General features: G+C 48.1%; 1 protein-coding gene across 5 annotated transcripts in view; it reads right to left on the bottom strand.

The window, feature by feature from the left end:
• Window positions 1-14,539, bottom strand: part of mecr (mitochondrial trans-2-enoyl-CoA reductase) — a 103,829-nt gene that overhangs the window by 64,672 nt on the left and 24,618 nt on the right. For 4 of the 5 annotated variants that reach the window (XM_070898925.1, XM_070898922.1, XM_070898923.1 and 1 more), the window contains one exon: window positions 5,850-5,993. The exons of the other annotated variant lie outside the window; for it this stretch is intronic. In XM_070898925.1, coding sequence (XP_070755026.1) covers window positions 5,850-5,993 — 144 coding nt within the window. The remainder of the gene's footprint in view (window positions 1-5,849; window positions 5,994-14,539) is intronic. 5 annotated transcript variants of the gene reach the window in all.

Below are 14,539 nucleotides of genomic sequence, written 5' to 3'. Positions count from 1 at the left end.
TAGAGTATCTTAATTGCATGGCACACTTCAGAATGATAATAGTTTACAGGCCATGCAATAAAGATGAAGACACTTATCGAATTGTTTTGTGGAAATGCTCTTAAATAAAGGGATCTGATGAAAAGTTGAGGACGTAAGAAATATATCAGTAATCTTCTTGACCCTTCATGTGGCAGGAGAATCTGCAATACTCCATGTCCTCATCCTAACTCTAATGCTCAATGGATTATTGAGCATTCTTGAGACCAAGATGGAAATTTCACCACCAAAAGTAACCCCAGATAACTAATTCTGAGTGATGCTTCAATGAGATGATAGAAGTAAAAGAAAGACTTGCATTTATATGGCGCCTTTCATGGTTACCGGATGTCACAAAGCTCTTTACAGCCAGAGAAGTACTTTTGGAGTGTAGTCACTGTTGTAATGTGGGAAACGCGGCAGCCAACTTGCAAACAGCAAATTCCCACAAACAGCAATATGATAATAAATACAGATTATCTGGTCATTATGTTGATCGAGGGATAAATATTGGCCAGGACAGTGGGGGTAACTCTCCTGCTCTTCAAAATAGTGCCATGGGATCTTTTTCGTTCACCTGAGGGGGCAGATGGGGCCTCGGTTTAACATCTTATCTGAAAGACGGCGCCTCCGACAGTGCAGCACTCCCTCAGCACTGCACTGGAGTGTCGGCCTAGATTTTTTTACAAAGTAGTCTCTTCGACAAGATTACATATCATACAAAAGGTCAACATAATGAAAGGATTATTTTTTTTACAAGCCACGTTCGATCAAGTTGAAGGTTCAGTGGCTTGAGAGGAATATTTAATCATATGGCTCTTCATTTCATTTGTCACAGATAGTGACTTGTTGATTGCTTTCACATTTAATTTTCACACTTATCTAATCTTGCACTTCTTACAGATGAAAACTCAACTCATTGCTCACATCCTTTAAATTCCCACCAACTGTGGTTTATTAAATTACTTCAGTCTAATGATTTCTTACTGATGACTGGGCCTCGTACCACTCAACAAGAAACATCACTGTGGGACGGACAGTGAGAAATTGAGAAACAAGAGCAATCAATCTGGGACCAACATCAAGAAACAGCAGAGCAAGATAAACCTGAGAGAACTCATGTAAATCATTGAACAAGAACTTTAAAAAAGCAATTCAATTGTCTAAACAAGGCATGCCAGGTGAGACTGACTTTATGGATGCACTGGAGGCACCAGGAGCATTTAATGTATGTTGATGCACAACCATTCCCACAAACTCAATGTATTGTTGTGCATTCATTTAAATACCTTCTGTATGTATGACTTAATTGAATAGGCAAATATAATTGAAGCACACTCTGCTGCTGCAACCACAATTATCTGCACCAACTAAGTTTTTCAGCAATATCACACCCTAATCATATTCTTCATGTCTTTTCAGCAAAAGATCATATTTTAAAGAACATGCTGCAGGTTAAGCACCCATGTGAAATACAGACATCTATGGAGAAGGGGAGAAATATATCTATATCTTCTCCATAGACAATGGGCCCAAGTTTCGAGCCGCGCCTAGAACGGCGCAGTCCCGACCTGGACGCCCGTTTTTCACGCCACAAAGTGCGCCTAAAAAAACCCTCCGTATTCTCCACCTCCCTGCAGGTCCTCTGGCCCTCGGCGCAGCGCAGTAGGAGCTGTAGGGGGCGGAGCCAGGTCCCTGCACTGAAAACAGTGCCGGGACCTCTGCACATGCGCGCTACACCCGGTTCCCCCCCCGGACCGGACCCGATACCCGATACCCGCTCCCCCCCGCCCCCGGACCGGACACCCGCTCCCACCACCCTGCCCCGGACCGGACCCGACACCTGCTCCCCCCGCCCCCCGCACCGGACCCAACACCCGCTCCGCCCCACCCCCCGGACTGGATCCAACCTGACCTCCCTCCCTCCCTCACCCCGAGCCGAACCAACCTCCCTCCCACCACCGCCCCCCCCGACCCGACCCAACGCCACCTACCTGTAAATCTGGTGCTGGGGACGGGCTCTGCCCGAAGTCTCGGGCCCGGCCCGTTCAGCCTCCCTCCCCCTTCTCCTTCCCCCCCACCCCCCCCCCCAATCTCCTTCCCCCCCCCAATCTCCTTTCCCCCCCCCATCTCCTTTCTCCCCCTTCTCCCCCCCTCCCCCTTCTCCCCCATCCCTCCCCCTTCTCCCCCATCCCTCCCTTCCCTCCCTCTGCTCCCCCCTCTCTCCCTCTACCCCCCTCGCTGTCAGAAACACAAACACTGACAGACAGAGAATGAAAGACACACAGACAGACAGAGAGATAGAGACACTGACAGAGACACACTGAGGGGGGCATCCCAGCACGCTGTTGGAGGGCTCCCGGTGCTGCAGTCGGTAAGTAGAAAATGTTTTATTTATTGATTTAAAAAAAAAATTATTTCTTATTAATTTTTTTTGATTGATTTATTGGTTGATTTATTGATGCATTTATCATTTATTATTGATGATGGCTCTTTATTTGTAAAACTGAAGTGTTTAATGTTTGTAAACTTCGCTTTAAACACCCCCCCCCCACCATTCCCTACGCCTGATTTGTAACCTACGCCTGATTTTCTGAAGTGTAGACAAGGTTTTTTCGAGTGTACAAAAATCTTAACTTACTCCATTCTAAGTTAGTTTGGAGTAAGTTTTCACTCACGAAACTTTGAAATCAGGCCCCCTTTTGAAAAAAAAATTCTGTTCCAAAGTGAAACTGTTCTAACTGACTAGAACTGGAGCAAACTAAATGACGAGAATTCCGATTTCTAAGATACTCCGTTCTACACCAGTTGCTCCTAAAAATCAGGAGCCTTAGGCCCCAAGTTTCCACACGCGGCAAAACAGGCGCCCCTCCGAGCTGGGCGCCCGTTTTTGGCGCCGAAAACGGCGCCTGAAAAAAAACGCGGTATTCTCGAGCGCCTTGCAGCTCGATGTCTGCTTGGTGCGGCGCACAGGGGGCGGAGCCTAACACTCGCGCCGATTTTGTAAGTAGGAGGGGGCGGGTACAATTTAAATGAGTTTTTTTGGTGCCGGCAACCCTGCGCGTGCGCGTTGGAGCGTTCGCGCACGCGCAGTGTGAAGTAAACATTGGCACTCGGCTATTTTAAAAAGTGCTGCAGAAAAAGTGAAAATTTGTTTATTGAACCCTTGCAAAGGCTTGCATTTTAATTTTCTTGATATTTCTGTGTGTGAGGGAGTGCATTCTGTAATTAAAGATAGACTGTGATAAACGGGACACATGCGCTTGTTTGAGACTGTTCAAATTTTTTGTAGCTGTTCAATTTTTAACATTTTTTAATAAAACCACATTGCCCTTCCATGATCAGCACTGAGGCTTCTTGCAGCTTTCTCCCCTTGCCGTCGGTCGGTCCCGATGGCAAACGGCTGCCTGAAGCACTCAGGCTTCTTGCAGCTTTCTCCCTCCCCCTGTCGTCGGTCGGTCCCGACGGCAAACCGCTGCCTGAAAGGCCTGCCTGAAGCACTTTCACACAGGTAGGAACATGGTTTATTTAATCTTTTCTTTGCTAATAAATTTTTATTCAGGTTGGATTTATTTGTATAATATTTGTATAAGTATAACTAAGGATTTATTGTAGAATTTAATGACTTCCCTTCCCCCCCCCCCTCGTTCCCGACGCCTAATTTGTAACCTGCGCCTGATTTTTTAATGTGTAGACAAGGTTTTTTCAAGCCTACAAAAATCTTCACTTGCTCCATTCTAAGTTAGTTTGGAGTACGTTTTCAATGTGGAAACTTTCAAATCAGGCGTCAGTGGCCGGACACGCCCCCTTATGAAAAAAAAATCTGTTCAATAGTGAAACTGTTCTACCTGACTAGAACTGCAGAAAACTTAAATGTGGAGAATTGTGATTTCTAAGATACTCCGTTCTCCACCAGTTGCTCCTAAAAATCAGGAGCAAATCATGTGGAAACTTGGGGCCATAGATTCTGCTGAGTTACAATTCCACTGGAACCTTGTCCAAGAATCAATTATTAAAGATGTAATAGCAGCACATTTGGAAAGCAGTGACAGGATCGGTCCAAGTCAGCCTGGATTTATGAAAGGGAAATCATGCTTGACAAATCTAGAATTTTTTGAGGATGTAACTAGTAGAGTGGACAAGGGAGAACCAGTGGATGTGATGTATTTGGACTTTCAAAAAGATTTTGACAAGGTCCCACACAAGAGATTGGTGTGCAAAATTAAAGCACATGGTATTGGGGGCACGTGGATAGAGAACTGGTTGGTAGACAGGAAGCAAAGAGTGGGAATAAACGGGTCCTTTTCAGAATGGCAGTCAGTGACTAGTGGGGTATCACAAGGTTCAGTGCTGGGACCCAAGCTATTTACAATATATATTAATGATTTAGACAAAGGAATTGAAGGTAATATCTCCAAGTTTGCAGATGACACGAAGTTGGGTCGCAGTGAGCTGTGAGGAGGATGCTAAGAGGCTGCAGGGTGACTTGGACAGGTTAGGTGAGTGGGCAAGTGCATGGCAGATGCAGTATAATGTGGATAAGTGTGAGGTTATCCACTTTGGTGGCAAAAACAGAAAGGCAGATTATCTGAATGGTGACAGATTAGTAAAAGGGGAGGTGCAACCAGACCTGGGTGTCATGGTATATCAGTCATTGAAAGTAGGCATGCAGGCATAGCAGGCAGTAAAGAAAGCAACTGGCATGTTGGCCTTCATTGCGAGAGGATTTGAGTATAGGAGCAGGGAGGTCTTGCTGCAGTTGTATTGGGCCTTGGTAAGACCACACCTTGAGTATTGTGTGCAGTTTTGGTCTCCTAATTGGAGGAAGGACATTCTTGCTATTGAGGGAGTGCAGCAAAGGTTCACCAGACTGATTCCCGGGATGGCAGGACTGACATATGAAGAAAGACTGGATCGACTCGGCTTATATTCACTGGAATTTAGAAAAATGAGAGGGGATCTCATAGAAGCATATAAAATTCTGACAGGATTGGACAAGTTAGATGCAGGAAGAATGTTCCCGATGTTAGGGAAGTCCAGAACCAGGGGTCACAGTCTAAGGATAAGGGGTAAGCCATATAGGACCGTGATGAGGTGAAACTTTTTCACCCAGAGAATTGTGAATGTATGGAATTTTCTACCACAGAAAGCTGTTGAGTCCAGTTCGTTGGATATATTCAAAAGGGAGTTAGAAGTGGCCCTTATGGTGAAAGGGATCAGGGGGTATGGAGAGAAGGCAGCAGTGGGGTACTGAAGTTGCATGATCAGCCATGATCATATTGAATGGTGGTGCAGGTTCGAAGGGCCGAATGGCCTGCTCCTGCACCTATTTTCTATGTTTCTATGTAGCCATTCTTCATGTAGGACAGCAAGAGTCAGTGGGCTATTAATCTATGCACTATATCATAGCCAAGTGCAGTACTACCCTTGCACAAAGTCCACACATGCACAATTTCCAGCTGGGGTCATGGGTAGTGGTGAGGTAGCTGGCTTCTTAATGGAAATGTCATCTTTGCTACTTTTCTGAGACCAGGCACTAAATACATCAAGTCTTTGTTCTGCCTTAATTACCAGCACCCACCTCCCTCTTCACTATTTTTAGTGATTTATTTGTAATGGGATTCAGACATATATTTTCCACAAGGTTAAGACCACTTGCTATAGTATTCCTTCAAAGCTACTCCTGAATACCAATACAGTACATAAATTTAAAGAATTGGTTACACGACAATTTTTAAAAAAATCAGAATTCATAGGCAGCTAGAAGATCTCAAAATGATGCTTGGTTACCATGATTTACTGATGGTTTAGAACTGAATAGAGATACATACCAGGCTTCAAAGTCTCAAAGTCGCACAACATTCTATAGGCGGTACATGGGTTGACACCCAAGGTAGCTGCACACAGAAGAGGGATGTTATTCGGAACTTTAACAAAACCATTCATATTGCCCACCGCTTCCATCCTCCAGGTTCCTGTTAAAATAAAACACCTCACAATACAGTGTCTAAAATTGAACTGTGAAAGTTTCGAATTGAATTGCTAGTTTTAATAATTAATGTGGCCACAATGAATCTTTCTCCACTGCCTAGAGCAAACATATATCTCACAAATATTCATTCTATCCAAAGAATATTGCTAATGGAGATTCATTCTTCAAGGTATCTTTTCATGCTCAGGAAAATGTGAGGAGTCAGCACAGCTGAACATTTTAATTGAGTGCTAATATCAAGCATTTCTGGGCCAAGTATGGTCCAGGTATGACCCTGCAGAAAAAAGATGCATCTACTCTGGCTCAAAATGGTGCTTTAATCGTAACCTGAGGCAAGCACCCACCAATGCACCACAGCAATACTCAAAGAACGAGTGACAAATTTAGTGTCAATGTACATTTTTCTGCTGTGGCTCCAAGCCCATAAGGAACCTGACTGAGACTTCCCAAACTCATTTTATCTTGGACTCAACAGTGAGCACAGAAAGAAGATTTTATCCTGTCAATTTGAGTTGGGACTGTACCTTCAAGCCTAGCCCCCTCCTCCACAAAATATATTCCAGTGTCAATATGTTACTCCTACTTTATCTACAGGCAACATGTTCCTAAAGTCTGAGCTGTAAAGGGAATTTTGTACAGTGTTAATCTGGCTACACCCTCCTTCATAAACATGAACATCACTTCTGAATGTTTTGCAAAAACTATTAACATAGGTTAAGGCAATTCAGTATTTAAATATCCAATGCTGCATTTCACAGATACCATGATCAAAGAGAAAGTAAATCAATGGAACAAAATTATGGGACACTTAACTTTTTAAACAGCCTTTCGATGCTTATACATTTTTAAAAATACTGTTCACTGTCATCTGGAACAAAATACAAGTATATACACACAGTACCCTAACTAAAGCTACATGGTTATATTTGTTAATTGCATTTAAGAAGCTGCTAGATAAGTACATGAACGCAAAAGGAATTAGCAAGATATGTTTATCGGGTGAGATGAAAGTGGGAAAAGCCTGTTCCTGTGCTTATAATTGAATCTGAATCAAGATGGGAGAAATGAATACTTATGACACCTGATACAGACTTACCATGGGCTCAATTTTCCCAGGTCATTTGCGCTGTTTTTTGGCGTGCGCCAGTTTTTTTGGTGTAATTATTTTTTTCAAAGTTTCCCCCTGCGATCTGCGCCGGCGTAACTTACTTAGTTACGATTTTTCTAGGCCAGTTTTTTTTACGTCATAAGTTTCCCTCATGTCTGCGCCGGTTTTTATAATTTTTCGCAGTTTGGCCAAAATGTTTTCCTCCGAGGTCGGCATATCTGGCCACTCCCGAAAAACCTTCTGGGTACATAAGAAAACCAGCACACATTAACAAATCGGGAGCGGGTGCGAGATGCTGATCGGAAGGCTTATGCAGACTGAGCCCAGTAAGGGAGGTGCCGATCAAAAGCCTTCTGCACTGAGCCCGGAGAGCGAGGTGTCAATCGGAAGGCTTCGGAAGACTGCAATGAGCAGGGGGGGGGGGGGGGGGGGGGGGGGCAGAGTGAACGCGAGAAGGGAAGAAGTCACAAGACTGCAATTAGTTAAGCGGGGGGCGGGCAGAGAGAGGAGAAGTCACAAGACCTTGGTGTGGCCCATCCATCATAGGCAGTCCCTTGGAATCGAGGAAGACTTGCTTCCACTCCAAAAGTGAGTTCTTTGGTGGCTGAACAGTCCAACATGAGAGTCACAGACCCCGTCACAGGTGGGACAGATATTCGTCGGGGGAAGGGGAGGGTGTGTGGTACTGATTTACCACACGCTCCTTCTGCTGCCTGCGTCTGACCTCTTCACGCTTGCAGTGTTGAGATTGAGGAGCTCAACGCCCTCCCGGATGCACTTTCTACACCTAGGGTGATCTTCGGCCAGGGTCTCCCAGATGTCAGTGGTGATGTCGCACTTCACCAGGGAGGCATTGAGGGTGTCCTTGTAACGTTTCCGCTGCCCACCTTTGGCTCGTTTGCCATGAAGGAGCTCCGCGTAGAGCAATTGCTTAGGGAGTCTCGTGTCTGCCATGCAAACTGGGAAGTGGCCTGCCCAGCGAAGCTGATCGAGTGTGGTTAGCGCTTCACTGCTGGGGATGTTAGCCTGGGTGAGGACACTGATGTTGGTGTGTCTGTCTTCCCAGGGGATTTGCAGGATCTTGTGGAGACATAGTTGGTGATATATCTCGTGTGACTTGATGTGTCTTCTATACATCGTCCATGCCTCTGATCCATACAGGAGGGCGGGTATTACTACAGGCTGTAGTAATACCCGCCCATGAGCTTGGTGGTAGATTCGAGGGCCTGGTCTTTAAACACTCTTTTCCTCAGGCGGCCGAAGGCTGCACTGGCGCAGCGGAGGCAATGTTGAATTTCCGCATCAATGTCTGCCTTTGTTGACAAGAGGCTCCCGAGGTATGGGAAGTGGTCCATGTTGTCAAGGGCCACTCCATGAATCTTGATGACTGGGGGTCAGTACTCTGTGGCGAGGACAGGCTGGTGGAGGACCTTTGTTTTACGGATGTTAAACGTAAGGCCTATGCTTTCATATGCCTCGGTGAATACATCGACCATATCCTGGAGTTCAGCCTCAGAATGCGCGCAGACGCAGGCGTCGTCCGCGTACTGCAATTCAACGACAGAGGTTTGGGTGATCTTGGATCTAGTCTGGAGGCGGCGTAGGTTAAACAACTTCCCACTGGTTCTGTAGTTTAGTTCCACTCAAGTGGGGAGCTTGTTGACAGTGAGGTGGAACATGGCAGTGAGGAAGATTGAGAAGAGGGTTGGAGCGATGACACAGCCCTGTTTGACCCCAGTCCGGACGTGGAATGGGTCTGTAATTGGTCCGCTGGTAAGGATTACGAACTGCATGTCGCCACGGAGCAGGCAAAGGATGTTGACAAACTTTCCGGGCATCCAAAACGGAGGAGGACGCTCCATAAGCCCTCACGGTAGACAGTGTCAAAGGCCTTTGTAAGATCGAAAAAGGCCACGTATAAAGGCTGCGCTGCTCCCTGCATTTTTCCTGCAGTTGTCGTGCTGCAAAGATCATGTCCGTTGTTCCCCATAGGGGACAAAATCTGCATTGTGACTCCGGGAGGAGCTCCTCGGCCACAGGGAGAAGACGGTCGAGGAGAACTCTAGCGACAACCTTCCCGGTGGTTAATAGCAGGGAAATTCCCCTGTAGTTGCCGCAGTCGGATTTGTTCTTTTTAAAATGGACACAATCACTGTATCTCAGATCTTCCAGCATGCTCTCCTCCATCCAAATGAGAGAGATGAGGACATGTATCTGCGCCAACAGCGCCTCTCCGCCATATTTTAGCGCCTCAGCAGGAATTCCATCCGCACCCGTAGCCTTGTTATTCTTGAGCTGTTTTATGGCTTTTCCTACCTCATGCAGCCTTGGGGTTTCACTGAGGTGGTGGCGGGTTGCATGCTACGGGATGGAGTTGAGAACACTCGAGTCAAAGGCAGTGTCTCGATTGTAGAGATCTTCAAAGTGCTCCTTCCAGCAGGCCCTGACAGCTTCAGTGTCCTTGATGAGTGTTTACCTGTTCTTGGCCAGTAGTGGGGTGGGGCCTTTGGAGTTTGGACCATAGGTGGCCTTGACTGCAATGAAGAATCCTCGCATGTCGTGGCTGTCGGCTAGTTGTTGTATCACCTGTGCTTTCTCCATCCACCACCTGTTCTTTAGGTCCCAGATTTTTTGTTGGACCTCAGCCTTGAGCCATCTGTAACGTTGCTTTGTAGCTCCTGAGTTGGGTTGTTGCTTGAGGCTCAGAAATGCTCTGCGCTTACGATCTATTAGCTCTTGGATCTCCTGATCGTTTTCATCAAACCAGTCCTCGTGTTTTCTGGTTGAGTAACCAAGTGTCTCTTCATAGGCATTGGTTATGGAGGCCTGGAGGGCAGACCAAGCGCTGTGGACATTGAGCATCTCAGGGTCATCAAGGCACGACAGAATGGATGTGAGGCACTGGCTACACAGGGCTTTCTTAGCTGGGTCTTCAAGTACCCCGGTATTAACTTTTTTGCGGTACTGCTTCTGCTGTCCTCTCTGCTTTAGGGCTATGTTAATATTGATGATGGATCGAATTAGGCGATGGTCCATCCAGCAGTTGTCAGCTCCTGTCATGGCGCGGGTGACGCGCACATCCTTGCAATCCCTGGCTCGGACGATGACATAGTCCAGCAGGTGCCAGTGTTTGGAGCGAGGGTGTTGCCACAATGCCTTGTATTTGTTCCTCTGGCGAAACAGGGTGTTGGTGATGAGTTCATGTTCTAGACATTTTGTCCGGAGTAGGGCGTCGTTGGAGTTGGATTTCCTTACCCGCTCTCTGCCAATCACGCCTCCCCAGAGGACTGTGTCTTTGCCGATCCTGGCATTAAAGTAACCTCGGCGGATCAATTTGTCACCCGTGGGGACGTGGGACCGGGATGTCTCGAGTTTGGAATAAAAACTCTCTTTAGCCTCATCTGTTGCATCAAGTGTTGGGGCGTACGCACTGATGACTGTGGCGCCTTGGTTCCGGCATAGGGTAAGACGAAAGGTCACGAGGCGTTCGTTAAGCCCGTAGTGGGAGTCTTTGAGGCGGCCGACCAGTTCACTTTTGACTGCGAAGCAGACTCCATGAAGGCGGCATTCTTCGCTGGTTTTCCATTCCAGAAAAAGGTATAACCTCCACCATGTTACTTGAGTTGGCCTTCCCCTGCCTGCCGGGTCTCGCTTAGGTCAGTCGATGTCAATGTCAAAGCGTCTAAGTTCCCGGGCAACTATGGCGGTGCGGCGTTCCGGCCTGTCACTGTTGGAATTGTCCATTAGGGTCCTGACGTTCCAGGTCCCGAACTTCATGAGTGGAAGATGCCTGTGCGTGAGTTCTTTTGGCATGGGGTGGTCGTTGCACACCGGCCACCACACGGGCTTAGCTGAGCAAGGTCTTGGTCCAGTGGCAAGGGGGTCCAAGCGCACTGGAGACCAGGCACTGCTGTATGAGCCTAGCTGTCCATGGTGAGATGTTGGCCGCAAGCTCGGCGCTGAGTAGCGCCCTTGATGGTAGGTGGCCTGCTGCTTGGTTGGGGGCAGGCATTAAAAGGGTCAGTGGTCCGTTGGAGTTCAGTGTGGAAGGTCAGGGTGGTCACAGCCATGGTACTCACCACGTACTGGGGGAGAAGAGGCCAGGTCATCAACGGGGAAGGAGAGGTCCAGTCGTCGCTGAAGGGGAGGAGGCCCGATCACCGTTGAGGAGATGAGATCCAGCCACCGTTGAAGGAGGAGGAGCGGTCCAGCCGTCGTCACTGAAGAGGAGGCGGCCCAATCATCGCCGAGAAGGAGAGGCCCAGCCGCCGTCGCTAGAGGAGGCCCGATCTCTGCTGGAGGAGGCCCGGTCTGGGGGGGGGGGGGGACCCGATCGCCACTAGGGGGAGTCCGATCGCCGCTGGAGGGGCCCAATCGTGGTTGGAGGGAGCCCGATTGCCTGGGTAGAGGCTCACCTGGCGTCGTCGAGGATCAGGGATCGGGTGAGGCACCTGAGTCGACGTCAAAGAAAGAGGTCCAGGTCACCGTTGTAGGAGGCTCTGTCGCTGGTAGTCTGGTCATGGTCGCCGATGAGAGGCGTGGACGTTTGGAAGGAAGGTTTGCACCCGAGGTAGGCCCAAATTTGTGGGATTTGTAGGATTAGGGTTTAAAGTAAACTATCAAGAAAATGCACCTCTTATTAGGGTCTATTAAGGCTAGGGGAAATTTAGATAGTGGGAGGGAGGAGGTTGAGGGTGAAAAGTTGTTGGATGGCAGAAAATGACAAGGGTAAAGTTGTTTTGGCAGGGGAACTCCCTCGGGAGCTGCCACCCCGGCGGCCATTTGTACAAATACAAGTCATTGGGGAGAGAGAACTGTGAAGCTGTCGTGCCTGCTTTCCTGCCGTTTTGAGCTTCTTTCAAAGGTAACATTTAAGTATGGGGGCAATACGACAATGCAGTACCTTGTGCGAGTCTTCTACATCATGGTGCTACATAGGAGACAATTGATTCTACGTCATTGCATCAGGAACATTAGAGCCTGTAGGCTGCAGGGCAGAAGGCCTGACCCACCTCGGGAATATCGAGACAGGCAGTCGTACCTCCACCTGAGTGATGCAAACTGTGTCAAAAGGCTGGTTTTCTGCAAAGAAGTGGTAACTGAGATGTGCGAGTTGGTCAAAGCAGACCTGAAACCTCGAAGCATCAGGACGACTGCTTTGTTAGTTGAAGTGAAGGTTACAGCTGCACTTCCATTCTATGCCCTCGGCTTGTTTCAAGCTACAACTGGAGATGTGTGCGCCATTTTGCAACATTCAACACATGTCTGCGTTCACCAGGTGACAGGTGCACTGTATGCACAGAGGAATGACTTCATAAAGTTCCCCAGGACCAGCCAAGCAATGCATGACAGGGCTGTGGGCTTCTCCAGGATTGCTGGCTTCCTAAAGGTACAGGGCTGCATTGATTGTACCCACATCGCCTTGCAAGCACCTGTGGAGGATTCGAGATGTAAAGGAATAGAAAAGGCTTCCACTCCTTTAATGTACAGCTCGTGTGGGATCAAATGCATCATATCATGTCAGTCGATGCAAGATACCCTGGGAGCACCCATGATGCTTTCATACTACGCAACAGCGTTATATCTGCCATGTTTCAGCAGCAGCCAGAAGGGCAGAGTTAGGTACTGGGAGACAAAGAGTACGGCCTCGCCCCAACGTGTAACCCGGACAGAAGCTGACCGGGAATACAACAGGTTGCACATTGCAATGCGCGGCATCATAGAGAGGACCATTGGCCACTTGAAACAGCGTTTCCGATGCCTGGGCCATTCTGGAGTCTAGGCGTTTCCGATGCATGGACCATTTCTGTACTCCCCCGAGATTGTCGGTCAGTTCACTGTTGTGTGCTGCATGCTGCATAACTTAGCCATCATGAGGCAGCAACACCTGGTAGTGGAAGATCCACCTGCGGTGAGAGTGGCTGATGATAATGATGCGGAAGATGCAGAGGACGAGCCGGAGGACGACGAGGACGAGGAAGCCATGCAAGTGCCAAAGGCCGGAGCACGACGGCAGAGGAGGGCAGGCCATCATGACCCTTTAATGATTGCTCCAGCCTTGTGCCAGCATCTCATCTGTGAACGCTTTACTGCTGCCTGAGAGCTCAGCGACAACTATTCGACATGGACCATATTTACTGTTTGGAGCTGTTCCGTAATGTTGTGTTGATGGAACATATGACGGAAATTACTCTTGTTTACTTCAAAAGTTGTGGAACAAATAGTGGAAATGATTCAGTTTTAAAGTAAAATATATTTTATTCAAAAGTTTAACAGACAGTTCTTTTGTAATTAACAACTTTAATAACATTATTCTTGTATCAAACTTTACTTTAAGATCACTTTTTAAGATCACTTACAAACTTTTAAACTTGTAAATTTACATAACTTACAAAAAACTTTTAATTTGAGAAGTTACAACAGTAACAATAATAACAGCAACAGCAAAGAAAGGCTGCACCCACCCATCTCTCCTCCACCTTATACTAAGACCGCCCATTGCGCTTCGTCTTGGACACTCCACCACCCCTGCCCGCAGGCGGTGGCGCAGTGTTTCTGGGCTTGGTACCAAGCTTAATCTTTCTAAGATCTTGGGAAGTGCGCACCTGTTGAGGGCGGGGGGGGGGCGGTGGAGGAGGGGCGGGGCGTCGCTGGCAGACGGCAAGTTAGAAGGCTCAGGTGGCAAGTTGGAGGGCCTGGCTTTGGGTTTTTCAGAGGCTGGTGCGGGGATTGGAGTGGGAATGGCATTTGATTCTGTCAATGGGCGCGAGGTCTGGGCGTGTTCCCTTATTGCAGCAGCTAACTCCCAACATGCCATCCCTCATGCGCCCTGACAGCGTCTCAACGACCTGCAACATGCCCTCCTCATGTTGAGCAAAACTGTCAACTACCTGCAACATTCCCTCCGTCATGGTCAGTGATAGTGTTTGCACGTTCTCTGACATTCCCTCCCTGACAGTCACTGACAGCGCATCAGCTACCTCTAACCTCGTGGTCACTATTCCCTCACTGATGGTCCCGGACATCGTTCCCATTTCTCGTGTCATTGCTGTTACTTCTCCCGACAGTCCCGCGACCTCATCACTCGCTCCACGGATGACGTCCATGAGTGATCAGGTAAGGTCAATGCTCTCCGCATTCAATGACATCATCTGAACCACATCTGTTAGATCCTGCACCTCAGGAGAGCGTGGTCGAGCTCTCCTTCCCTTCTGCCCCACAGGTGTGGCTCGCAGCGCATCACTGGGACCCGCAGCCTGGGATGGTGGGGCCCTGGGTGTGCCTCGCTGCACCCCACCACTGGGACCCGCAATCTCGGAAGGTGGGAAACCGTGGAATGTCCCACCACCACTACAACCATTAGTCACGGAAGGGACTGTCACCGCAATTAGCGACACCACCTCCTCCAAAGTCAGTACCAA

This window comes from Pristiophorus japonicus, chromosome 14 (genome assembly GCF_044704955.1).
Source record: "Pristiophorus japonicus isolate sPriJap1 chromosome 14, sPriJap1.hap1, whole genome shotgun sequence".
Classification (NCBI taxonomy): Eukaryota; Metazoa; Chordata; class Chondrichthyes; family Pristiophoridae; genus Pristiophorus; species Pristiophorus japonicus.
This window is presented reverse-complemented; position numbering and strand designations above follow the sequence as displayed.